Raw genomic sequence first — 27,813 nt, 5'->3', positions numbered from 1 at the left:
TATCAACAATGTGAGGATGTCTTGAATTCTCAATCTTTCTCTAACTATGTACTCAATCAGATTAACCTTACTTTTTCTTAATCGGTTTTGTTAAGCAGGAAATCATGCTCTATAGCTCGTTAGTTAATAATTAGGATTAACTATGGAATTTTGTTGTTGATCTTAGTTTTCTTAGCTATAAGACTACCACTAATAAGGATGGTTGATTTTGCTGTTCAAAATCTTGTAGTCTTTTCTGCCAATAGAAAAATCTTTTAATCATCCAATTTCGTTATTCTAATAATTACATATGAACTGTTAGTCTCACACCGATTATTGATGACGATTTCAAAAACACTGAGAGAATCTACACAAGTCTATTTTTTAATTTTAAACCTATGAAGGAATGATAAATTTAATCCAAACTAATCTTCTAAAGAGATAAGGAGATAAGACTTGCATAACTTTCTTGATAAATATATATTTTTTTCATTTTAATGTTAATTTTGTACGTAACAATAATTTTAAAGGAAACATGGAATTTTTTAGAGCAATTTTGTTTACTAACAAGGCAATTTACTCTTTTATTTAAAGAAAATTTGTCATTTTGAAATTTTCTTAAGGACTAAAGGATTACACCTAGAGTTAATTGAATATAAATTCACTATTTTTTTAATAACAAAATCGAAATTACATATTAATAAAACAAAAAATTACAAAAAGAACAAAAGAAAATAGCAGCAACAATATGCAAGAGTGGCAAACGCGTCAAAAGGACAAAACAAAATACGAAATATTGTTTTGTAGAGAAAGCTTATCGGTTAATCACCGAATATCTAGGATTATTAGCTTGACGTGGAAGTGGATACATGGATTCCCTACCTTACATCTTATTACTATTCTTATTATTACTAACTCTTTTAAGTAAGCATCCATTTGTCTTAAACGAACTTGTTTAAAAAAAATTCATTTGTTTGTGATGAAGATTATACCCACATGCGTCTGAGAGATGTTTTCCGCTTTGGGTATTGGTTTTGAGCAATCAAGGGTAAGTATTTGTTTTTATCGGTATCCACAGGGGCAAGTGCGATATCAATGTCTTTTCAATAGTTACTATGATTTTAAGTAGAAGTTTGCAAGACGTTTGAAAGTTTAAAGTTACAAAATATAAATTGATAAATGATAGATAAAGTTTCAGAGATATGAGAACTTGTTATGATTGAATTTCATCCACATAGAATATGTAATTTACCTATCAATTAAATGCAATCTAAACATTCATTAATATCATCACGTATCGCTCACAACCGAGTTTATGTCTAAACTTCTGATAAGGTTTCAACCTTATTGTGTTTAATTGACGATCTCTTAGCCTATTAAACAATACACACTACTAACAATAAGACATTTGGTTAAGGGATTTTACATCAGGTTTCAAGATATATGATATGAAAAATATTTGTCAAATGATTTTACATCAGATTTCATAACAATTTGAAGTGAAAAATATTTGATTTAGGGATTTTACATCAAACATTTATTTCCACTGATGTGAAAAATAACACGGTGGCAGTTTGGTAAGTAAAATGAAATTTTGTTATAACGGATTTTACATCGAGTTTGGATTTGTACCGATGTGAAAAGTCCACTGATGAAAAATATTACAAGGTGGCAGTTTCGTAAATAACATGAAGTTTTGTTATAACGGATTTCACAACGGGCTTGGATTTGCACCCGATGTGAAACTTGGGCCTTTACATCAGGCCTATTATCAACCGATGTGAAATGTATTCATTTTCACTAAAATTCTAATCTGCCTTACAAACATAAAAAAATCATTTTGTTTTGTTACCTCGCCTACAATAACACTAAAACCCTATGTTCTTTATTTTTCACTGAATCCTCGATGTTCTTCACCAATCTCCCTCTACGGTTTCATTTCCTCGCCGATTTTGCATCAATCTCCCTCCGTCGACCGCCGTTCGCTTGCCCTGTTTGATCTCCCTCCGACGAACCTAGCCGCGATGACAACCTCCATTTGTTCTCCCTCTGACGAATCCTCCTCGTCGTGACCATCACCACCACTCACGCTAGAACATCCCAACCGCCGAGGTAGGTTCGCTCATACTTTTGTTGTTTGTTTCGATTTATTTTCATTCGATTTATTATTCTTTTAAATCAGGTTGGTATCTTCATAACAACAAGTGGCTCTATTCAATCTATTATGCTTTTGATATAAAAATAAAACAAAACAGAACAGAACATTTAGAGTAAGGATCATCCACATTTTTTATGGTCTTTGACAGGTGTGGTCTAAGTTTCGTTAATTTATCTTATTATTCCAGCTATTTTACATAATTTGTTGGGCCTATGATTTCACCATGGATCTTTTTTAAACTTAACAAAATAGCACTAGTTTGATTAAAGTTCCATTAAATTTTTAAATGTTCCAGTAGTATACAAAGAAACTATGTGGTCACTAGTAACTATTTAATTATATATAACGATAGATGATTGACCAAGACTAACTAACAATACACCAAATTTTGATAAGGATGTAAATAAGAGAGGGCCTAATCTACAAAGAAAGCAAGGAATTTAGTAACATATGAAGAAGATTATATTAATTGATATATACGACGTGAATTACTATTATGCAGTGGTGAACTCATGCTTAGTTATCTCATATTACATGCTTAGTGGAAACATAGATATGGATCGTAGTTAATTTGTTATTAACTTTATATGCATTAATTTCAGAACATAGTTATGGATCGTAGTTGGATGAGAGCTAATCGATTAAGTGCTGAGTACGGACATGGAGTGATGGAATTTCTATAGTTTGCTGAAAGTAATGCTAAAAAAAACTTCCTCCTCCTAAAAGTAATGCTGAAAAAAGTCTTCATGTGCTTTTTCTATGTCCATGAGTTCGTTGTGCAAATCAAGAACCAAAACTTAATGAGAAATAAATCAAGGATCATCTAATTTGTGAAGGGATTTGTCAAAGTTATACACAATGGATATGGCACGGTGAAGTAGTAGCAAAGTCAAATGTGTCCCAAAGAGATAATGTTAGTGTAGAAATGGATGATCGTCTCGAAGACATGATGCTTGATATTAGACAAGATTTGTTTAAGAGGACACATGCGTATGTTACTTTATGCAATGACAAGGATAAACCTTTGTACCCGGGATGCACAAATTTTACACGTTTGTCAGCTGTGTTAAAATTGTTTAATTTGAAGGCAAATAATGGGTAGACTAACAAAAGTTTTATTAAATTGCTTGAATTGTTGATATAAATGTTTACATAATGCCAAATCGTTATTACGAGGCCAAGAAATTATTGTGTTCGATGGGTTTGGAGTATAAAAAGATACATGCATGCCCTGATTATTGCATATTATACATAAAAGAGTATGTAAACTGTAATCATTGTTCGAAGTGCATGGCGTCACACTATAAAAATAAAGATGGTGATTCTATCTAGTGATGATGAGGAGGTCAAAAATGGTCCTCCCGAAAAAGTGGTATGGTACCTACCAATAATTTCAAGGTTCAAGAGATTATTCGCTAATGCAAATGACGCAAAGAATCTTAGATGGCATAGAGAAGAAAGAAAATGTGATGGACAAATTCGCCATGTAGCCGATTCTTTGCAATGGAAGAAAATAGATTCTTTGTTTTCAAATTTTGGCAAAGAGTCGAGAAACCTTAGACTTGGACTGGCTACTGATGGAATGAATCAGTTTGGTAATCTAAGTACTAACCATAGTTCTTGGCCTATTCTCCTGGTGATTTACAACCTATCTCCTAGGTTGTGCATGAAGCATAAACATATTATGTTATCGATGATGATTTCGAGACCAAAACAACCAGGAAATTACATAGACGTTTATCTAAGTCCACTGATTGATGATTTAAGAGTGTTGTGGGAGGAAGGGGTGGATGTTCTTGATCTGTATTCTGGTGAACATTTAAACATGTGTGCCATGTTATTTTGCACCATCAACAATTTTCCAACATATGGAAATTTGTCTGGGTATAAAGTTAAAGGGCATAAAGCGTGTTCAATATGTGAAAAAGACATGTGTTACCATCAGCTTGAAAAAGGAAAGAAGACTGTTTATCTCGGGCATCGAAAGTTTCTAAATTGTTATCATCCAAAGCCCTTAACTGGAGAGGAAGTTTATCAACGACAATAGGGCATTAATGTTGTCTTTGGAAATTACCGAAAGCAATCTACTATGAAAAATATATGGAAAATGAGGTATGTTTTCTTCGATCTTCTATATTGATCTAGTCTTGATGTAAGACATTGTATTAATGTGATGCACGTGGAGAAAAATGTATGTGATAGTAATTGGAACACTTCTCAACATTCAAGGCAGGACAAAATATGGTATTTATGCTCGTCTAGATTTCAGTTTGATGGGTATACGAGAAGAGTTAACTCCATAACATACATGTAACAAGATATATTTGCCTCATGCATGCCACACTTTGTCTAAAAAAGAAAAAAAAAGTTTTTGTGAGTGTTTACAAAGTATCAAAGTGCCACATGGTTACTCATCAAATGTCAAGAGGCTTGTATCAGTAAAAGATCTCAAATTAATTAGCTTAAAATCTCATAACTGTCATGTCTTAATGCAACATCTACTACCAGTGGCTATTCATGGGATATTGCCTAACAGTGTTAAGAAGACTATAACTAGGTTGTGCTTATTTTTCAATGCAATTTGTTGTAAAGCCATTGATCCATTAAAGTTATATGATTTGGAAAATCAGGCTGCAAATATCTTGTGCCAATTAGAGATGTATTTTTCTCCCTCATGTTTTGACATTATAGTTCACTTGATTGTTCATCTAGTAAGGGAGATTAGATTATGTGGTCCAATTTATTTACGGTGGATGTATCCAATAAAGCGATACACGAAGATCATAAAAGGGTATACAAAAATCCCACAACGCCCTGAAGCATCTATTATTGAGAGGTACATTGCAGAAGAAGCTATTGAGTTTTGTTCAAACTATTTGTCAGAAGTGGATAGTGTAGGGCTTCCCAAGTCTCGTAATGATGGAAGATGTGACAGTGTGGGTACACAAGGTTTGAAGGTCAAGAGCATGGAATTGAGGTGGTTTTTCAAGCGCATTTGTATATATTGAATAACACGGATGAAGTTCAACCTTACTTATCTGCTCACAAATTATCATAAAGGAAAAGTACCCCAAGATGACTGAAAGAAGGTTTTTAAAAGAGCATAATAAGAGTTTCTCTGAGTGGTTTAAAGAAAAAATTGCTAATAATGATAGTGCTTCTAATACAATTAAGTGGTTGTCCTATGAGCCTAAATGTAACATGATAACTTGGAGTGGATATGTGTCATACCCCAATTTTTGACCCTAAGATCATACATTGGTTGCATCTTAATCATCAATCAAGAGCACCATTTTGAAACTCTATTTTTGATATTGTGATTATCTCTGAGGGGAATCATCAAAGCGCTTCTAGCTTTTAATTTGTTTTATACTAACCAAAATCCAAAAATATGTATTTTGTCTCTTTTTTATTTATATTTTACAGGTAAAAGATCGGGCAAAAAATTAAAACAGTTCAAGAAAATAGATTTTTGAAAATTTCACTATGGAAATCGATTTACCCATATAGGAAATCGATTTCCCTAGACGAAATTTTTAAAAAAAAAAAAAAGAGGGAAGCATGACATCATTTTGGCACCAAACACATTTTCCTTGATTATTCTTTACCATTTACCAATATTCCACCTCACCACAAATTAATTTCCTTCATTAACCTCATTTTAACCCCACTTTATCAAGTTAAACACAAGTTAATTACCAATTGAACAATTACCAAATTGCTCACACCTCTCCCTCCAATTCTATAAATAGAGGCCTTCACCTCTTCATTTTACAAGCTTGAATAGCCAAATAAACTCTTGCAATTTCTCTCCTCATCCCTACCAAATTCACTCAAAGCTCTCTTTCTTTCATAAAGTTAGTGAGTTACATCTTGAACCTCACTAACTTTGAGTTAAACCATCGTCCATCTCTCTTTTTCTTCAATTGTTGCTAGACCAAGACTTGTGTTGGTGTGTTCTTGAAGTGGATCCAAGTTTGTGCAAGATTTGGTAAAATTCTATATCCTTTTCCATAATCAAAGATGTGATCTATTATTGTTTGTGTGTGATGCACCTTTGGTGCTATATTGGTCCCTTTTGGTGAAGAATTGATGGAAAATTCGTGCACATTGATGTATGAGATCATAAGGTGTTTGTGTTTTTGCTTAAACAAGGTTTTATGCTTCGTAATGCTGTTTTTTCGAAAACTGCGCGCATGAAATTGATTTCCTACAAAGGGAAATCGATTTCCACTCTGTTTTTTGTGCCAGATGTGAAAACTGCCCTCGGGAAATCGATCTCCTGCTGAGGTAAATCAATTTCCACACTCAGGAAATTGATTTCCTATAGAGGTAAATCTATTTCTTGGCAGCTTTTTTGTTTTTTTTTGCTTTTTTAAGCTTGTTTTGCCATTCTTCTTCCTCTACTTCATTAATATCATTGGATCTAGGATGTTGATAGGCTTGAAAAGGCTAAATCCATAATATTAGATGAATGATATTAATGATAGTGTGAGTGATTTTATTTTATGCATTTTTATTCTTCTTCTCCTTCTTTTTCTTTTGATTGATGAAAGTCTTAATACCTTGAGAATTCTTATGGATTCTTAGTAAAGACTAGATCGCTACCTATTTTCTTTTCGTTCGGTATTGCATTCGGAGAGTGATCTATATATCGCTTCTCTCGCATGCATTAGCACATAAAGTTTTGACCGGCCTCGTTGTAGGGTGATTTCTACATAAATCACTTGGCGATCTGCTTAACATAGCGCAATATTTCGTGTCCCGAATAAAAAAGGATCAAACATGGAAGAGAATTGTATGCGGTTGATTTAAGACTTATGGAAGTTTATCGTGTAGTCGCTATGATTTTATCAAGCTTCTGATAAATTTCCATTGAATTTAAATCCGAGAACATCTTTCACTCACCATCGATCTTTATTACTAACTTTGATAACATACTTGACAAGTTTCAAGATGGTTATCTTTAACATCTAACAATTGACTTTAATTTCCGCACTTTATTATATTGCTCTTTATTTCTCGCTTTATGCTTTATTTTATCATTTCATCATGTTTATGTTTCCGCCATTTTCTCTTTGTCCATTTGGACATTTATATTCCGCTATTTTCTCTTTGTCCATTTGGACGTATTGTTTATGTTTCCGCTATTTTCCTTTTGTCCACTAGGACCATACTCTATTTTTGTGCTAAAACACTAATAAATAATGAAAATCTAAAAAACACATAAGGCCCTATGGACTATTGGTTACTATCCCGAGCATTTTGGAAGACCTGGACTTTTGGACTTAGTACCTCTGGATCCTACTATTCTGTTATTACTCTGTCGTTATTATGTCTATCTGGCATTGGATTGTTGTCTCTTTGTGTGCAGGTATTTCCTCGAAAGCCCTTGATGGTTAATTCCAAGGCGTCGTGATAAGGATTTTACCCGAAAACAGCTGTTACTCTGTCCGATTTTCGTCAAAATTTTAATGTGCTTAATGCAAAGTGGTGCTAAAGATAATAAGTTCATCTGGATTCCCAAGTGGTAATGTGTTGGCTTAATGTTGATAGTCCAAAGGATGGGAAATCTACCTTGACTCTTAGTGTCAAGTGTTGGCTTCTTTTCGGTTAGATCGTTCTTTCTTTAGCTTTTATTTTATGCACTAGGATAGCCTCTTCATCTCCTCCCCTTCTTAGATTTTCAAAATCTTCTCCCTTTTTCAAAATCTTCTCATGTTTTCAACCTTTTTAAAACCTTTTTTTCTTTAAAAATATCTTTTGCCTTTAGTGGCTTTCTTTCAAAAAACGTTTAGACACGATTAATTGTTGTAGTGAGTTGCGATACCCCACGATTTTGAGATTGATTGATATAATGGAACCTTTTCCACGTGAGAGAGTGATCAGTGGTTTTTACACGTTTATTTACCGTTGATTTTAGTCGTCTTTGCTTTATATTGTCAAGTGCTTTACTTCATTCTTCTACATTTTATGCTATGGTTGTGTATTTTACTGTTTGCAGGCTCAAAGGAATAAATCGAGACAAATCAATGCGAAAAAGTACAAAAAGGAGAGTTTCGAAGGAAGTGAAAAATCAAGCTACATGAGGTCTGACACGACCACCTGTGTCACCTAAAACTGGCCGTATTAGGATGAAGCGTGGCCAAGAAAATGCAAAAGAGATGAAATTCACGGGGCTGACACGGCTCGTGTTAGCAAGTGTGAGATCTAGAAATTTTCAGCATGTTTCTTATCGTGACAGGCGTGTAGTATTTTGATCATAACTGGAGCTTCGTAACTCGGAATGACGCGGTTCCGGTGGCAAAATTTCGCTAACGAAAAGGGCTACAACTTTCATGAAGAACGCAAATCCAAATTCTGAAGTTAAGGACCAACACGGCCCGTGTTACCTAACACGGCCACCCGTGTTAGCAGTGCTGAGTGTGATTTTGAAAAATTAAGTCCAGGAGGCCAACACGGCCACCCGTGTTGCCTGACACGGCCAGTGTTGGCTAAAACGCTGATTTTGCTGATTTTTGTGATTTTTTATTAAGTGTTGACCCAAGGGGCATTTTGGGTACTTCCAACCAACCTAAGTGAGTTTGCACTATTTAGAAGAGTTTTAACGATGAATTAGAGGACTCTTTTGGCCAGGAGAAGACACGATTGAAGATTGGAGAAAACAAGGGTTTGGGAGAGAAGAAGGTTTTCATGAACGGAAGCGATTGAAGATCAACTATCATCTCAATTCTTGTAACGTCTCTATTTTATATTTTGTTTTCTTTGAACGATATGAGTAGCTAATCCCCAATGCTAGGGGGTGTCCCTGATTGGATCATGTAAGACTTTGAATTCTTGATTTCCTCAATTGCATGTTTTATTATTCAATTTGATTATACAATATTTTTATGCTTTCTTTGTCGGACAAACAAGGATTGATTTACGGTTAACAATTTGCTGGACCGCGGTTGTTAAGGTTTTTGTACGATTAGACTATAGTAGATATCACCTAGGACTAGGGATACCCTATAGTTACCGGTTAACTCTTGATAACATAAAGGCTTGATTTCATCATAATTCTCTAAGGACTTAGGATTTAGGATGAATGTTCAAAGGTTTTCCCGCTAAGGAATTAGGGGAAAATATCCTAAAGGGCTAGTAATTGAATAGTATGAACTTGTTGAGGAGATCTAAATCCAAGGTTATTACAGGAACAATCACACACTTTACTCTAGCATAATACTCATATTTGTCAAAAAGCCAATTTACTTTTCTGCTTATTTTAATTATTGTTTAGTCACAATTTGTAAACACAACCCCAACATTAATTTTTGTTTAATTGAACTACAATTTGAACTCGATATTACTACGCAGTCCTTGAGATCGACATTCAGGGAATTTCCCTATTATTACTACAGAGGCAAAATAGTACACTTGCTATTTTACCGATCAGAGAGCTAGTGGCATACTCGTTGATTTTCATCCGAGTTGGAGCCCTTCTTTCATTTGTGATGCAAAGAATCCATTTGTTCTCATGATCAAGATCAATGGCTGAGTATTTTTCCTCCAACGATGATAAAGTGTTTATTCCTTTTAAAAAAACCGTTTTCCCTTTTAAGCGGAACTACATTAGCTCTGACTTCTCCATTGCACCAAGGAGGTATGTAGGCACAAGGCTTAATGTCTTGCCGAGCTTATTTTAAAAATCAAATAAACCTTTTTTAGCACACACGACACATATTTTCAAAAAGGTTCCTGTGGAGTACCACAGATATGAGGGGTGCTTAAAACCTTCCCCTTGTATAATCAACACACGTACCTAAGATCTCTTTTTGTTTTAAAAACAAACTTTGGGTTTTTTTCGTTCTTTTCCCTTTTCCTTTGGAAACAATAAAGTGCAGTGGCGACTTTCACTGAAATATTGAGTCGAGTCAATCTAATGGCTTCGTTCTCAGATTTTCCCCGCTATAATATGATATTAATAAAAATTCATTTTATACAAAGTTAAAAGATGATCGTAGTACCACGTAAAATAGTAGGGTTATGATTGTGGCCGAGTCCCTGCTCTTCTCTAGTTCTAAAGATAACAACTCGGTTATGGCATCTTCACCCTACTTTCGGGTGATTGAAGAGATTTTGGAGGTTGATTATGCTGTGTTTAAAGTTCCTGTATTTAAATGCAAATGGATTGATATCAACAGTGGTGTAAGAATTGATGAATTAGGATTTACACTTGTTGATCATTGCAAGTTAGCTTATGCGAACGAACCTTTCATCATGGCATCTCAAGTAAAACAAGTGTTTTATGTCACAGATCCTTATAATAAAAGGTGGTCAGTGGTTATACAAGGAAAGGTGCACGGTAGTAATGGAAATCAAGATGCGAATCTTGATATTTCTGAAACTCTTTCTTTCTCAATAAATGTGCAAACCTTCATTGAAGAAAATGAAGAGGATGATGTGCATGATATTCACATAGATCATGAAGAAGGGATATGGGATAACTGGTAAAGTTTTTTATAAGTTAATTCAACATTACTTTGATTTCTAATTGTTTTTATTTTGTTCTTAATTTGATGTCTAATTGTTTTTATTTTGTGCTTAATTTGATTTCTAATTATTTTTATTTTGTGTAAACACATACATGGTTGATTCAACCGACAACCCTTTTTCATCCAGTAACCCTAATAAAAGAAAAGTTAGAGGTCCCACTGTGATGACACAAATTGACAAAGTTTATCAAACAAGTGAAAAGATAAAGGTCGAGTTTGATCCAAGAACCTATGATTGTATTGGTGTTGGTAAAAATGCTTCAACTTTTACGAGTTATGTAACATCTCTTGCTCGAAAGAGATGTAGTATTTTGAAAGATGAGTGGAAATACTTACCTAAGGACATAAAAGATGCTATTTGAGTTGATGTTACTAACAACATATGCCATATACTAACACCAAATTCTTTATGTATATATGTAGGCTTATTTCACTATTCTAGAATGTGATGTTCCAAAGAAGGATCCATTGAAGAATGAATGGATTAAATATGCGGGAGAGTGATGAAGACGTTTTAAGATACAATTCACAAAAGAATATATTAGAAAGCCCAAAGAAGGTCGCCCTCCTACATATGCCAGGTATAATTATATTAAAGAAGAAATATGGAAAGAGTTTCTTAAGTCTCAAGATACCCCTGAATTTAAGGTTAGTTGGAGTTATATTTTTTTCCTAACATTTTTATTATGTTTAGTGATTAATAACTTTTTGAGTTTATAGTAGGAAAAAAGTCAAAAGGATAGGGAAAATGTGGTTAGGAATGTATACCCACGCATATTATCTCGTGGAGGGTGTCGCTTGCTTGAGGAGAAAATGAAAAGTGAAAGGATATTATCAAGAGATGACTCCATATTAGATGATAATGATAGTCCATCTCCATCGTCGCGCCATAACATATGGAAGAGAGCACGACAAAAGAAAGGGGGAGAATACACATTAAAGTCTACACAAGCTGTTGCTCAGAAAATAGTAAGTAAATTTTGGAAAATACTTCAAGTATCATTATATTTGTGATTGATAAAAAATATTGAAATTAGTTGTGGCTTTTGCATTTTGTAGGATTCTCAACTTGAAGAAGCTGAAAAAGGGTGCCTTTGTTTCAGATGGACGTAACGATGTCTTAATATCAGCCATTGAAACATCTAAGCATGGCGGTCGTGTTCGTGGTATTGGAAAACACCATAAACAAAACACTTTCTTTTGAAGGTCATCTTCACGTCAGCGACAAGATATAGATGTAAAAGAATAATTTGCACAATTTTCATCTAAATTGGAAGCAAAACTTCGAGCTAATTTTGATCAAAAGTTGGTTGAAGAGCGTAAGGTGTTGCAACAATATTTAATGGAGACACTTAGGTCTATGGGTTTCTCGCAAATCACAGAAAATAATAAATGCATTGAAAAAATGGAAGTTGTCGATGGAAGCGGAAAAGGAAGTTGTTCAACTGCAAAAGCAAGCACAAAAGACATGGAAGTTGACGATGTTCGATTGTTACTCATGGTTCTGAAAATGGGTGATACACATTTGGAAATAGAATTAAGTCATTTGTGAGTGTCATTAATTTTTATATGTCAGCTAAGTGTATCAGAGAGTTGTTTTTGAGTTTTCATTGGCTTGACGTGTTTACTCTACAAGTTTGGTGCATGCAAGTACATTTTATTTTTTTATTACTGTCAATATCTATTAATATGTTATATCTCTCATCACTTTGATTCTAATGTTTATTTTAAAATTATTCAAGTATATTTATCGTGTATGTATTGATAGTTCCACATCAGAAGTATATGGATTTATGTAGCTATGTGTATGTATGTTGATAATGTGCCGAAATCTCAAGAAGATGTTAATAAATACATACAAGATAAGTTATGTGAAGAAAACAGAGTGTGTCACTTACTACCATTTATTCATGGGTAATTTTGTATGAAATTTTGTTTTCTATTTTGTAATTTTGATAACATAGATATTTTATGTGACTTTTGTGTTTCCACACATATGCACGTACATAGATCATTGGCAATTAATAATCATTTGTCTAAGAGACAATATTGTGGTTGTCTTTTGCTCACTTCATCGGGAAATTAATCAAACCATATGTGACTTTTTGTTATAATATATTATATATCATATACAAAAGTAATTTCATATTTTATGTGGCTTTATATGGATATTTTTCCTGAATTAGTGCTTTTGGGGTTCATCAAATGACAACTGGAAATATAAAAAAAAGGCTACATGGCTTCATCCCAATATAAGTGTGGTGTAAATTCTAATTCTATATTTAATTTATGATAAGTATTCACTAATTATGTCATTCATTTGTAGACAAGGCGACAATATAACTCTATAGATTGTAGATACTATGTGATGAAAAATATGTTGGATATTGTCTCTGCAAATATAACCGAGTCCTGGATGCAGGTAATAAAAATAATTTTACTTTGTTATTTACTTTGATTTTCACAACTTCATGTGTTCTTTACTTTGTGTTTTGCAACTTAATGTGTTCTTTACTTTGCGTTTTGCAACTGGATGCAAGTAATAAAAATATGTGTTCTTTACTTTGCGTTTTGCAACTGGATGCAAGTAATAAAAATACGTGTTCTTTACTTTGCGTTTTGCAACTTAATGTGAATTTTCAAAGAATAACTTTATATTGTTATTTACGTATTATAGGTATTTGATGACCACACAGAATTAACACAAGATGATTTGTATGATTTGCGACTCCGTTGGACAACATGTTTCTTTGAGTTATATAAAAATTAAATTTTATATGGTGACTTATATATATATATATATATATATATATATATATATATATATATATATATGATTTGAGTTTCTTGACTTTGGTGTTGTCTGCTGATGTTAATTGGTGTTATTATTTATTGTCAATAAATGTGAGTTTGGTGTTATCTACTTAAGCTACATCTTCTTGTGGATTGCATGTTGGTAATTCAAGTGTGGGAAATGACTTATAAATGATAGGATATTTTTATACGTTTTCACTGGTTTTGTTGTTGTAGTAGTCCACCGTATAAACATACTTATAATTTTGTACACTTTTCCTAGATTAGTACTTTTGCAAATCAACTATTAATTTTGAATAATATGTGCATCCTTCCTATTTGGTGCAATGAAATTAACCGGTTGGTTGGAAAAATATGAAAAATTAGATACCAAATAGCGACTTAAATATGGTCTGTGTGACGTTGGAAAAATATGAAAAATCAGGTACCAAAAAAATACAGGGATTCCACCTCGATTTCGCTAAAATAATAGTCTAACTTTTAAAGAAAGATAACATACATCTTACATCGGACGCGCCTTGAACCCGATGTAAAAACCTACATTTTACACCAGGCCAGAAAGGCAACGGATGTTAAATGTTGCATTAATTTTTGAAAAAATAAAGTTAAACCCATATTTCAAATCAGACGTAACAGTCATCTAATGTGGTAAGAGTATTTTTCACATCGGACTATTGCCCGATGTAAAATGTCTCTGATTTACTACATCGCTTGTCTTTACATTGGATCCAGATCTGATGTAAAATGTGTTTTTCGCCCGATGTAAAAGTCTTTCCTGCACTCGTGACGGTAGCATTAAGAATCAATACTTTTGTGAATGTTAAACTTAATCTATGTCTAGAATTTAGAATCTAACAGATGTTCATCTTAGATCAAGATTCGAACCATATTTCTCAATATCAACTCAAATCTATAAAGTTAAATAGTGAAACAAAGATAATACCGATATCCATTAGTAAATAGATTGCATATAACACCATGATTAATTAAAATACATATTGTTACGGTAAACTACATTCAATCGCAACAAGAAAGGGTTTTAGTTACTCATGGTAGCTTAATACAAAAGAGAAGAATGAAGATTGTTAGTTCCATGGTTTTTGTAATTGGCATAATTTTGCTAAAACATGGTTCTTAACTGATGTTGAGCAAGATGTTGAAACATCCTGTCCTACTGTCATAGCAGGTTTAGCTGTTATGTGTTTTGACAGATGTTATGTCAGATGTTGTGACATCCTACACTAGAACATCGTGACAGTTCAGACTGATTTTTATCATTGAAAGATTTGAATGAAAAATATGAGAATTTGGAATATTCAGTTACTCATTACAGACGCATGCAATCAAGAATGTTTAGGACAAATGCAAATTGGTCTCGGATTTTAGAAAAAGAATCTTTGAGATTTCTTTTAGAAAACTAAGATTTGATTTGATTTGATTTGTTCCTATTACGTGTGAAGATCTTGCAGTTGTTTTGAGAAAGGAGGAGATTGGATTTATTTTAAAGTCCAAGCCCATACTGCAAGAGTCTATAAAAAGGAACTTGGGATACCTAATTTTGCAAGCAATCACATAAGGGAAACCGTGGGTGTATTAAGAGTTGTTGTTTTGGGAGTCTCTCAAGTTCTTCGTGTATTCTATTCTTTGTGTCACTCATGTATCTTCTAATACATTGAGGTGGACGTGTGTTCTCACTCTTGAAGCTTTTAAGCAAGAGAGTTGAGTATTGTTCTTAGTTAAGGTGCTTGACTAAGTATTTTTTTGGAAAGTGTAATCTTTTTATTGAGTTTCCTTGGTCACAGGGTGTGTAACTGTTGTTTATCAATGTGGTAATTGGAGGTGAGATGTCGATTTCTCATATCTAGATGTTGATTTTTAGGTAGAAGTTGCACTGGATAGGGATTGGGAGAGAAGTTGTAAATTGGGACTATTTAAGATTCAAACTAGTACTGCGAATAGTCGATTTCCTTCCTGGCTTGGTAGCCCCCAAATTAGGTGTTGTTGCACTGAACTAGGTTAACAATTATTGTGTTATTTATCCTTCTGCATGCAGTTTTTAGTTTAATAATTGTGTTGTAAGTCAGCAGATGTTATAACATATGTCTTGACATTGTGTGTTGTTAGGACATATGTTGTGTGAGTGCCAGAATTTCAATTGGCACCAGAGCAGACACCCTGTTCTGTTTATAGGGTGAGCTCCAGGGAGAATATTTTATGGTACTATGGATAGAGAATGATGATACAACAACAGACCACCTATGTTGGATGGATCTAATTATGATTGGTGGAAAGTCAAAATAGTGGTTTTTCTAAAATCCGTGGACAACAAAGCTTCGAAGACTGTTTTAAAAGGATGGAAGTGTAACACCCTTCTAAACCCCCGCAGAAATATATAATAAAGATCAGAGTAAATACACAGCAAGGATGCTACAATTAATAAAAGAAATAGAATACCAAGTCGTTTGTCATGCTTTATTAGGAATAATCCAAAAATATCAAAATACATGTTCAACACAGCGGAAACTCATTCAACAATGTTATAAAACATTTCCGATAAAATCAACGGTACATTATACAATAATGGCAAAATAGTGTATCACAAGTAAACTCTAAGACTATCGTCCCCCAGTGTTACAAGATCAGAGCATGATCGACACGACCCAACATAACCGGATAAACTCTATGAGTCATCCTCACTGATTGCTTAGGCCGCTACTTCAATCTGAAATCATTAAAGTAAGGGTGAGACTACATCATAATTAAATATCATGTGAAAATTTTACATAATCACTAAATATTATATTTAATTAAAAGTAGTGTGATCCATTTAGATGTTATGTAACATTATATTAATTCTAATTTCCGCAACAGTAAGAAGTAATTGGTTGACATAGCAGTATGTATTAGTTTGGTAACAGTAACAATAGCCAAGTAGTATTTAACTTCTATGTCCATTATAAGCTCTCTCATATATGCTCCTTGAATCTAGTAACTATGTGTTACCACCACTACCTTATCATAATTACTATAATCATGAGAGTGAGACACATTTTGCTACAGTGTACACCAGAAGTCAAGAACCCCTACGTTCGAATCTTCTTAACACCATATAAATTATTCTATTCCTAAAATTCATTCTTCTATGCATATAATTTCATCATTATAAACTCTTATAATCATAATCCTTTGCTATATAGACAAAACACTAACATGTCAAAATCTAAAATTGAAGAATCAAAATCCCTAAATCATGGTAATCTACCCATTGACCCAATCATACTAACCCATAATAATAAGGATTCTCCCCCTTACCTCTTCAATGTGCTTCAAACCCTAGCTTTTGCCCCTTGTTGTTCTTCCCCTTTCTTCCTCTTCCTCTTCTCCAAAATGAGCCAAAGTTATGATACCTCTACTCTTCCCAAACCCTTACTATATTATTCATATTGGGCTTAACTCATATAATTCCACTTCTTTACAAATTAGGCCCAATTGATAAAATAGAGTAGTTCAAATAAATAATTATGTTCCAACAAATAATATTATTACCCTTAATATTATTTTCCGATTAATCCAATTAAATCCGACTTTGTCTCAAATAAATAAAAAATCCAACAATAATATTATTTCTAATATTATTTCTCTACATATTCCACTTTATTAATTCTTCGATTAACCGAATAAATTCCAACTTCACTTAATAATCCGAACACGTTTCTCAATAACACCGACGATCCAATTAATTATCAAACTTCGTTCAAATTAAGTAAATAAATTCTTATTTAATTTAATTAGTCAAATAATAAAATTCGGGCTGTTACAGGAAGCATCTTATTAACAAAGATAAAGAAGAAACCGCATTGAGTTTCATTATATAGCCTAATTTGGAGATGCATCTCCAAAAATGTTCAAAATTAAAAAAAAATAAAAAATTTTCGGAGATGCATCTCTGAAAAAATCTCTAAAAAACAAAATGTGAGACATTCGGATACACATCTCTAAATTTTGGAGATAAAAAAGAAATTGTTCGAAATATCCCTGAAAAAATACATGGGTGGAAAGAGAAATTCCTTTTCCTCAATAAAAGCAGAACCGATGGTTAGTAATATCCTAAACCAAAAAACCCTTATGAAAGCTACTCTAACCCATAATGGACAGTGAGACAACCAAATTAGAGAAAAACATAAATTAAGATAATATGGTTATTGAGTAACTGGACTTTATTAACACTTCTAGAACAATCTATGAGCAGCGTGCTAAATTTGTTCGGAAAATCCTGTCCCATGTTCCTGTATAGCCATCTAATTTTGATCCTTTTAATGTGTTGCAATATTATAAGTTCAGAGGAATTATGAAATGAAATTTCATATGATACGACATGTCATTGCTGCTCTTTACTTTTCATACATTCCTAGGAGATATTAGATCAACATAAACAAGGTTTGTGTATCAACACGTTATCTTTACATGATCAGAAGCAATAAGATTCCTCTTTTTCTCCAAAATACTATTGATTAGATCTTCACTATACAAACGTAAGGACAGTGAAACAGTAAATATATTTATCAGTCACCCATCAATAGTACATTTATGAGTGATCCAATGCAAGCTTGCATAGTGTGCATGAGTGGCTTTGCGAGTGAAGTGAATAATTAAAGAAGGTTTTAATGATTAGGGGGGTTACGGTTATTTATTGTGAAGAATAATAAGAGCTGGTACTAGATTTTTGAGTAGATATGCCAACCAAAACGTGTAGGGTTTATCATAGCTAGGTTCATAAGTTTTCACTTCAAGAAGATTCTGATTCCCATATGTGTCGCATTCTTCAGCTAAGCCAACAATTCCAGCTGCATCGGTTCAATCATAATCTACAATCAATATGAGGAACAATTGCTAAGAAATTGGAAAAATAAAAAATTAATGGAATAACCACTAAATTTATGTATGCTACTTTACTAGTTTTGGTCGAAGCATTTCATGAACTCTTTCTTTTAAATTTGTACTTGTTAAAAGTATAATATGTGATAATCCCTTGTGTTGTAGGATTGTCATAAACTTTTAAGATTGTTTTGGTGTTTAAGAAAGCTCACGTAGTAAAGATGATAGAAACTTTGTATACTAGTGTTTTTCAAGTGAAATACAATGTCCCTTCTCAACCTTAGTAATAAGGTATTTATAAGAATCCTTTTAGCCTGGCTCTTAGATTCAAAGACAGTAATATATCCACTCTCAAGAGTGTGTAATATGGACAGTTAATACACACTCTCAAGAGCATGGAATGTGGGCAGTCAACTCCCCTATTATTTAGGAGAACGTGGTTTCCTCTTTTTAACTTCTTCTTCCGCACCGTTATAGATAGGAAACCATCACCCAATGTTTGCGGATGACCGTGAAAATGAGTGCCATAACTAAGTAATGGGGCGCTCGTTCCAATAAATGGGTGACTAGAAAGCTAACATGGGCATCATATTACGTCGCATTTTCGTAGAGAGCTTCCTATGCTGCCTCTTGTTGGTCTTTTACAAATATACTAATACACAATGCCTCAGGTACAAGGGCTTGGAATAGATAATATTATTTAGCCTAATCGCCTCTTCTCATTTGGACAAGTCTCTCAAGTGTACTTCGGGTGAGTCTTTCGGGCATATCTAAGGTGAGTCCCTCAGATGCACCTATGGAAAATCCCTCAAGCATATATTTGAGGTGAGTGCCTTAAGTGTACCTAGGGTGAATCCCTCAAACGTAACCAAGGCTAGTTTTCCAAGCGTGGCCTAGGGTAGACTTCCAGGTGTCAATGAAATGACTTCCATGTGTCAATGAGGGAAATCCCCAAATGTCAGTTAAGATGGAAAGCACACACAACATTAAATGTGATCATTGATAATTTAGCCTCGGGATGCCAAATTGATCTTAGACTCTCATACATTTTAGAAATATTGAGAACCTTTAGATAACCTTGGGAGAGACCCTTGATGACCTATAGCCTTTAAACCTCTATATAAGGGGTTCAACTCTAACCCTTCTACTTTTTCACACATTTTAGTCTCCAAATTCTTTGAAAGTTTCCTTGAAATCCCTCAAGAGCCCTCTAGTCTTCTCAAGCTCATTTCTTCTATTTTTTCCCGTTTATGGTGATAATTAGGAGAGAATAATAACTTGGTTGAGCCTTTAACTCACAATGAATGTATAGCCATGTGGAATAACTACTATAGAAACACAAATATCTTGATGGGACGGTGGACTGCAAATTAATAAAGTTATGCATGCTCGGTAGTTATGAGAGTTCTTAGCTCTGAAAGCGATGGTAGATGTGGTAGCGAGAATGACTCATTTTCCCCTTATGTTTTCTTAGAAAATAAGAAGCTAATGGTTGCCTCTGATCCTGAGTGCAAGGATATCAAGGATTTTGAATTCCATTACATAATTTAGGAAATGATAGACTCCTTTTGACAACATGTCAACCTTTCCTCTTCATGTGATGAGGATGAAGTACCTGAAGGCCGGTGGATGGGGATCTATTTGGTTATAGGAGTGTTCTTCTCCTTCAATGGCACCAAGACGAGCGTTATAGGGGGTTGGGCCACCTTAAGGGCCTATTATGGAAGAGCTATATTCAAACCTTATTCCAATCATTTTCAAAATTGGAAAGAGAAGTTCGTGAGGGTTAGAGGGCGAGATGACACCTCTATGGTCACTACTGAGACGGATGACACCTCAGGCTTTCCTCTAGCCTGGATAGACAATCTAGGGGCAATCAATGGGTATGAATTTAACTACCTCACATTTGATGAGTGAAGTTTCCTCTGCCTACTAGTGTTTACCAATTTATGTTTTGTTGCTTATCAATTTAGATTTTGATTTATTTTATCGTATTTGAGTCTCCTCGTATAGTTGAGCATTTTATGATTGAGTTCTACATTTGTTTTATGCATTCATAAATCAAATTGTTTGATTAAAGTTTTAGCAATATGCTTCTAGTCAAATAGTCGAAGGTTTGAATCAAGAAGAACATATGAGAATGGTTTAAGTCATGTCAAGTTCTGATTCATAATAGCACTTCCCTTTGATGAAAAATTGAAAATATTGAAGCGTGATTTGAATCACAAGATGTCATGACTTGAATCAAATTCAGAGGAAAAATCAGAATTTTGATTGCGTGAATCTTATTCGAATCACACAACTTTCCAACTCGAATCAAACACATTTCTAAAAAAAATAGGATTTTACATCTATGACTTGATTTGAATCACATCAATCCATGACTCGGATCAGAGAGGTTTGATTAAGTCATAGATATGTGATTCTTATTTGAATCATAGATCTTATTGACTCGAATCACATTATTCAAATCATAAAAAAGTTTGATTCGAATCATGTGATTAGTTTTTCTTGGTTTTTGGGTTTTGATTCAAATCATTCACTTTCTTAACTCAACTCATACTTCTTGCCTGATCAAATTAAATAGCATTTTCACTCATATTTATGCTAGATCTACAATACATATGTAAATCATTTTTAAAATCTCTTTCTCAATGTTCATAACATATAAATCCAATTTATGAAATATAAATTAGAATTTGAAACTATAATAATTGTAGCTTCCTTAACTGTTCTTAAGTTTTAAAGATAGTGTGAGATATTTTAATCAATTTTAAGTCTGATGTGGCTAAGAGAATACATCTTTTAATCATCTTAAAGTTAAGGGAATATAAGTTGTATAATCCTTTGTGACCAAGAAATTTGAAGGTGCTATACTTAAAGAAGTGTTCTCAAGCACCATAATAAATTTATTCCACTTCAAAGTGACACATAATTCATCTTTGGAATTGTTCGAGTTTACAATTAAAAACCATATCTTAACAAGCTTTGAAATTTCAAGAAGGAAATTTAGATTCTATTCATGGATAATGAACTAATTCTCTATTATGGTTATTCATTTTAATGACGAAGTTCAAAGATTAGAAAATTTCTTTACCCACCTCCCTATGGAGTCACTCCCAGCGAAAACCCCAGTTTATCCCTGCTTTGGAAATGAATTTCCGAAGTATTTTTTTTTAAAAATTTTCTTAGACTTCGGAAGTTCATCTCCGAAAACACCAAATGGGGGGTGTTTTCGGAGATGCACTTCCGAAAACACCGTTTTTCAGATTTTGGGGGGTTTCGGAAATGAACTTCCGAATTATGCAGAAACTGTGTTTTTTTATGTTTTTGGAAACAGCCTCGTATTTTTAATTAAAGGAAGACGACAAATAAAATAAGCGATATATAAACAGAAAATACTAATATACTAATATGATAAAAATAGTAATATATACAAACCGATCTGATCCAAATCCAAATAATAATAGTGTACGAAAGATACAATCCGAAAACAAAAAAAAAAACAAAAACCCGACCACTACTGGGTATGTCTAACCCTCTCTCCCTGGGACCTCCTCTGCCGCCTGTATGCCGCCGCACGGCCCGCATCAGTGACGATCATCTCCATCACGGCGACTGCCTCTGGACCGCCTTGATGAACGACACCTCGATCCAACGCGTCCCGCCCAAGCATCTTTATCCGCTGGCAGATCGGCAGGAGATCAATACCGTGGTCATCCTTGGCCTGCTGGTTCTCCAGGATCTCCTCGTGTGCTGGCCTAGGAGCGCCGGGAGCGTCGGGTGTCAGCAGAGGATGTGACACCCGGTAGAATCATGTGACGTACCCCTCCACACTGTGCCAGTCCTGGGTGATCCGAATGCGATGATACTCTTCCGGTACCACATGATGCTCCCAATCCTCAAATATGGCAGTGAGCTGCACTCTGGTCACTATGTCGGGAGCAGCCTCAAAAGGTGACCTTGGTATCATCTGCACAAATCCGAACTGCCGCATGCACCGCTCAGGGAGATACCGGACCATGATGCTGGTCCCGCATGCCAACCAGCCAGAATATAAAGATATGCCGTCAAAGGGGACAACCTGAGTGTAGTCGCTGAATGGCCTCCAGGTGACGTCATCGTGCATCGTGCGGTTCAGGTACCCACGGTATGGTCCCACCGCATTGTTCCTCCTTTAGAGAACGTATCTGGCGGCCCTGGGCATGGCGTCAACATATTGAGGATCAATGTGAAAGTCGTGGATCCGGGAGAAGTAAGAGATGGTCCAGCTCTGAAACACAAAAACGATAATGTAATGTACCGTAAGTAAATACGAAACATAAATAAATACGAAACATAAGTAAATACGAAACACAAATACGAAACATAAACAAATACGGAACAATTAAAATGAAACGTACCGTGAGTAGTGTGCAGGATCCGGTCAACTGCCTCGTCCTCCAGTTGAAGGCCTCATTCAGCTTCTAGTATAGCTATGCCAGAGTAGCTGCCCCCCAGTTCCACTGGTGAATGGTGGTCAAGTCCATGAAGTAGCGGAGGTAGGTCACGTCGACGTACCTCGCACTCTTGTCCACAAAGATCGCAGCGCCTACCACATGCATGCACCAGCACCGAAGAACGCAGCCACGGTGATAATGTGTAAATAGGTCGTCACCCGCATCCTCGGCATCGGCCGCCGCATCCAGGTGGTGCTCGAAATAGAGGCTCAGTGTGGTGAAACGGATATGAGGCCCAAATGTCGTGATGCACTCGTAGTCAGCAGCTTCGGGCTCCATACCCAAATAGAGCGCCATCCATTCACTGGCTTCGATCCTCTGGATCCGGGAGTGGGTCAACAGCGCCCCCCTGATCGGCAGATGGAGAAGACACTACACATCATGCAAGGTGATCGTCATCTCCCCAACCGGAAAGTGGAAAGAAGACGTCTCCTTGTGCCACCGCTCCACAAAGGCCCCCTGCATGCCGTGGCTGATGGTGGAATACCCCGTCATGCAGAGCCCACTAAGCCCTGAACCTCTCACAGCGTTAAACCACTCGGCAGTCGGTTTAAACAGACTGAAAACCTTTCGGGCGTGGTTTACCATTTTCAACGGCTCTCTCTCCTGTTACAAAAAAACAAATAAAAAAGTATGTTAAATAGACCGGTTAAATAGACCGGTTAATAAAATATTGAATAAACGTCTAAATAATAAACGGTTAAATAATGTAGTCGGGCAAATTATAAAAAATATCTCTCCCTCCCAGATACGCCGAGCGACGTGATCGCGGTAGGTAAGCAGCACTGAAGTGTCACTGGGCCCTCCCGGGAAGCCCTCCTCCTGCTCATCCTCCTCCCCGAGTGGAGGGTCAACATCCGGTACCTCCTCCGCCTCGTGGTATGGCACTGCCACCTCCTCCTCCTCCTCCTCTCGCTGGCGGGAAGAAGATACCCAAGTCAGACGACTCCTCGATCCAAATGTAGAGGTACCCTCGTCCATCTCCACGGGAACTCGCACACGTCGTCCCCGGCCCTGCCCCCGTCCCTGTGTCGACGCCAGCTGCGCCACCGCCCGCTCGCGTCTAGCCGACGCAATCTGGGTCTCTCTACCCTGTGTGATGCGTGCTAGGTTGTCTGACATGTTCCTGAAAACAATTGAAGTCGATTAATATGCGAGACAACATAAAGAACTAAAAAAATTGCACTTTTGATACAATTCGGAAGTTCATTTCCGAAACTGGGAATGGAGGTGTTTTCGGAAATGAACTTCCGAAACACCCCTGCGCAGAAGTTTTCTGCAACTTCCATGGCAGACCCCAAAATCCTAAACCAAAACTACTTTTATGCCTACTAAACAACCTAATATCAGTACCAACCTATCTTAATGTGATTTTTTCAATTTCTAAACACCCTAATAGAGTAATGAATAATGGATCTAAAAATTGAAAAAAATGATAAACTTATCAATTAGTGTTTGAGATTATTTAGGTTGAGATTGGAAGAAGACTTTGGCAATCTCTTTGACTTCACACTTGCTTGTTGCAGAAATTTTGATAGAGGATGAGTTTGGAAGAAGATTAGGGTAAATGAATGGGGGAGGGGAGCTGTTTTGCTTAATCTGCAAAATGCGCAGTATTTCGGAAATGAACTTCCGAAATGCTGTTTTCGGAAATGAACTTCCTAAATAAGACAATTTTTTCAAAAAAAAAAGGCGCTTTCGGAGATGCATCTCCGAAAAGACCTTTTTCTTGCATTTCGGAAACGCATTTCCGAAGTCAGGGGTAGTTTGGGTTTTTCACCAGAGGTGACCTAGAAGGTTGGGAGGTGGCCAAAGAATTTTCCAAAGATTATTGCTTCTTGAATATTGTATGATTCGTGGGAACTTTTAGAATGTCATTATTCAAATATGCTACAAATAGTGTATATTTTAACGAATATTTAAGTTTTTTTTGGGTTAAATACAGTTTTAGTCCTCCTATTACATTATTCTTAACGTTTTAGTTCTTCTTAAAAAAATTCAGTCTTTTAATCCCTCATTTAAACAATTTTTTGGTTCTTTTTAAGTCCCACTCCAGTTTTGGGGATGTGGCACATGTGAATGTTGAGTTGGCTCAGAATCTCTTGTGCCACATCATTTAAAATATTTAATTAATTTTAAAAATGTTTTTTTAAAATTGTATAATATATAAAATCATTTTAAAAACATCTCAAAATTTTAAGCGTATATAAAATCATCATCCCCTTTCTTCATGAACCCTAATTGAAACTTTAGTAGCAAGTGAAACAATGGTGAACTAAGAAATTCTCATGTTCAGCATCATCTCCACTTTCTGGAGGTGTGTGTAGTTGATCAGAATCACAAACTTCTTCGTTCACCACTATTTCACTTGCTACCAAAGTTGCAATTAGGGTTCACGAAAGAAAGGGAAGGATGATAAATGTTGTATTGATATTCTACATTTATTTTGAGACATGAAAAAGTGCAAATAAGACACTTTTTATGAGACGGAGTGAGTAGTATTTTTGAAGTAAAAGATAAAAATTTAATAAAAGCATTATAATGTTTTCCGCTCCGTTCAATTCCCAAACAATAAAATGGGACGTTAATTCCACTCCATCGTAAAATATCCAAATAATAATATAAAGTTTATATTTCGCTCCACTCCATTCCGCTCCATTCTATTCCGCCCAATTTCATTAGTTTTGAATTATCCTAACAGACCCTAAGATATAATTCGATTATGGTACAAAGGCTGGAGTTCGACTATGTCTTGTTAAATTTCAATCTGTTAAATGTGTAGTTAGATAATCTCAAGTGTTTGAATGAAGTACCAAAAAAAAAAAGATAATGCTAACTTGTGCACCAAGGACACAAATTAAAAACTAATTGAAGAAAGAATATTTTAAAACTTGTGTATTGATTTTAACGAAAATATAAAATTAATTTTTTATTGTATTTTTCAAAACAAAATTTCTAAAAATAAATTTTTTAACTTGTGTCTTCAGAACACAACTTAGCATTACCCAACCAAAAAAAATCAGATTATGTCAACTATAACACTAAAAAGGAGGTTGTCTAGAGATCCTCTTTTTGATAAAAAAAAAAAAAGTATCTTTTAATGAGTACTCACCACGAAAATGGGAGCCATGTAAACAAAATATATTTATTATTTTCGAAATGAAATTTAGTTATAAGAAGTGCTGTCCGATGAATATACTTGATCTACCATTGTGAAAAGTAGTTATCCCACAACTTTATCATTAAGTTCTACTAAACTCTATACAATTCAACAATTTATAACGTTTATATATTTACATGTATTTTTGAAACACTTTTATTAGTTGAATAATAATTTAATTGCATGTTAATATTACAACTAACTATCATGCATAAACTACCTATCAATCAATAAAATAAAATTACAAACACAAAAATGGGATTTAACTGTGTCCTTGAAAGCAATAAAAAATGAGGGACCAAAGCCTAAACTTCACATAGGAATAAACACAAACAGATGGTGAGCAAAAGTTCTGTTTCACCTCAAACAAGTGAACTAACCAGAATACTGCTTCCATAAACCAGTGTAACATCTCAACGAAGACGGAAGCTTACTCTTCCATGCATCAATATCAGGAAAATCTCCAGTAAGAGCAAGAGAGCTATCTTCTCCACGGTTTCCAAGCCTAAGAACAAAAAGCTTCTCTCCAAAAACCATTCTCATAGCTCTCAAAGTTTCTTCCATCACAACATTCCCATCTCTAACCTTATCCTCAGCCTCCACACAACTCCCTCCAACATTCACCATAATCCTCCCACCTTCCCTCAAACTCCTCCTCAGCTTCTCCCATGTAGCAGCCTCCTGAAGCTCCGGTATCACACTCCCCTTCGAGAACAAATCCACCAAAATCCCAGAAAATCCACCTTCCAAACCCGCCATCAACGCATTTCCAACGTAAACAAAAAGTCTCTGTTTGTTTTCCCTCTCAATTTTGGAAAGATTGAAATACTCTCTTGCAACTTCGATAACCGAGGGATCGAGTTCCCATCCGTGAATGATTGTGTCTGGGTAAAGGTCAAGGAGGATGCGAGCAGTGGAACCAGCGCCGAAGCCGAGTACGGCGATGGGTCCATTAGGTATGATTGGAGGGATTGTGGCGAAGACGTCGAAGTAGGTGTTGGTTAGGGGTTTGAAGAGGAAGGAAATGCTGTGGATGTTTCCGGGGTTGTCGAGAAGGAGAAGTCGGGAGCCGCGGAATGGGTGGTCGGCTTTTCTGGAAACTTCTAGAACGCGGATGTAGTTGTGTCTGGATTTGAATTTTGCTAGGGTTTTTATGTCTTCGGTTGGGATTCCGTCGTCTTGAGTTTTGGGTTTCAGAGAGGAATTGGATTGTTGTTGGCATTTTAGTTTGAGAGGGAAGTTGATTCTTGTTGTCTTGGGTTTGGATTGAAGAGGATGGTAACAGGTTTGTGTTGTAATTGAACTGTGAAGTTGGGTTTGAGGGGAGGAAGATAGGACCATCCACATTCTTATTTTCTGGCACCACAAGGATAGGAGGGATCAGATATGAATCTATAAGTTGGGAAGTAGTGTAATGTCGATTTTTATCTTTCATATTAACTAGAGCAATGGGCCGACCCTCATATTAACTAAGGGGTATTCGCATTACGGTTCAAGAGGTTTTTAGACAAAAGTCATTCGAATTGCAAGAGAAAAAGTGTGCGGTTCTGTTTGGTTTGAATGATTTTTATAAATAAAATTAAATCGAACCAAATTAAACTAATACGATTTATATTGATTTAGTTGGTTCGGTTTTTTAAAAAAAATAATACTGAATCATACATACACATATAGCTGACAACATAATTTTGTATTTAGTCATTTATGTGTTATCAAATTAAAACAAAATTTACTATAACTGGACAACAACTTTTTATTTAATATACAAGAATAAGATTAGAGAAAAGTAAAATA

General features: G+C 35.1%; 1 protein-coding gene across 1 annotated transcript; it reads right to left on the bottom strand.

The window, feature by feature from the left end:
• Window positions 1-26,158: 26,158 nt before the first annotated feature.
• LOC131628019 (uncharacterized) lies at window positions 26,159-27,442 on the bottom strand. Its single transcript, XM_058898885.1, has one exon. It carries the CDS (start codon window positions 27,364-27,366, stop codon window positions 26,395-26,397), a length of 972 nt encoding a protein of 323 aa, XP_058754868.1. The 5' UTR covers window positions 27,367-27,442; the 3' UTR covers window positions 26,159-26,394.
• Window positions 27,443-27,813: the final 371 nt, after the last annotated feature.

Source organism: Vicia villosa, unplaced genomic scaffold (genome assembly GCF_029867415.1).
Source record: "Vicia villosa cultivar HV-30 ecotype Madison, WI unplaced genomic scaffold, Vvil1.0 ctg.000421F_1_1_1, whole genome shotgun sequence".
In the NCBI taxonomy this organism is placed as follows: Eukaryota; Viridiplantae; Streptophyta; class Magnoliopsida; order Fabales; family Fabaceae; genus Vicia; species Vicia villosa.
Note: the sequence above shows the minus strand (reverse complement) of the source record. Positions and strands in the feature narration are given on the sequence as shown.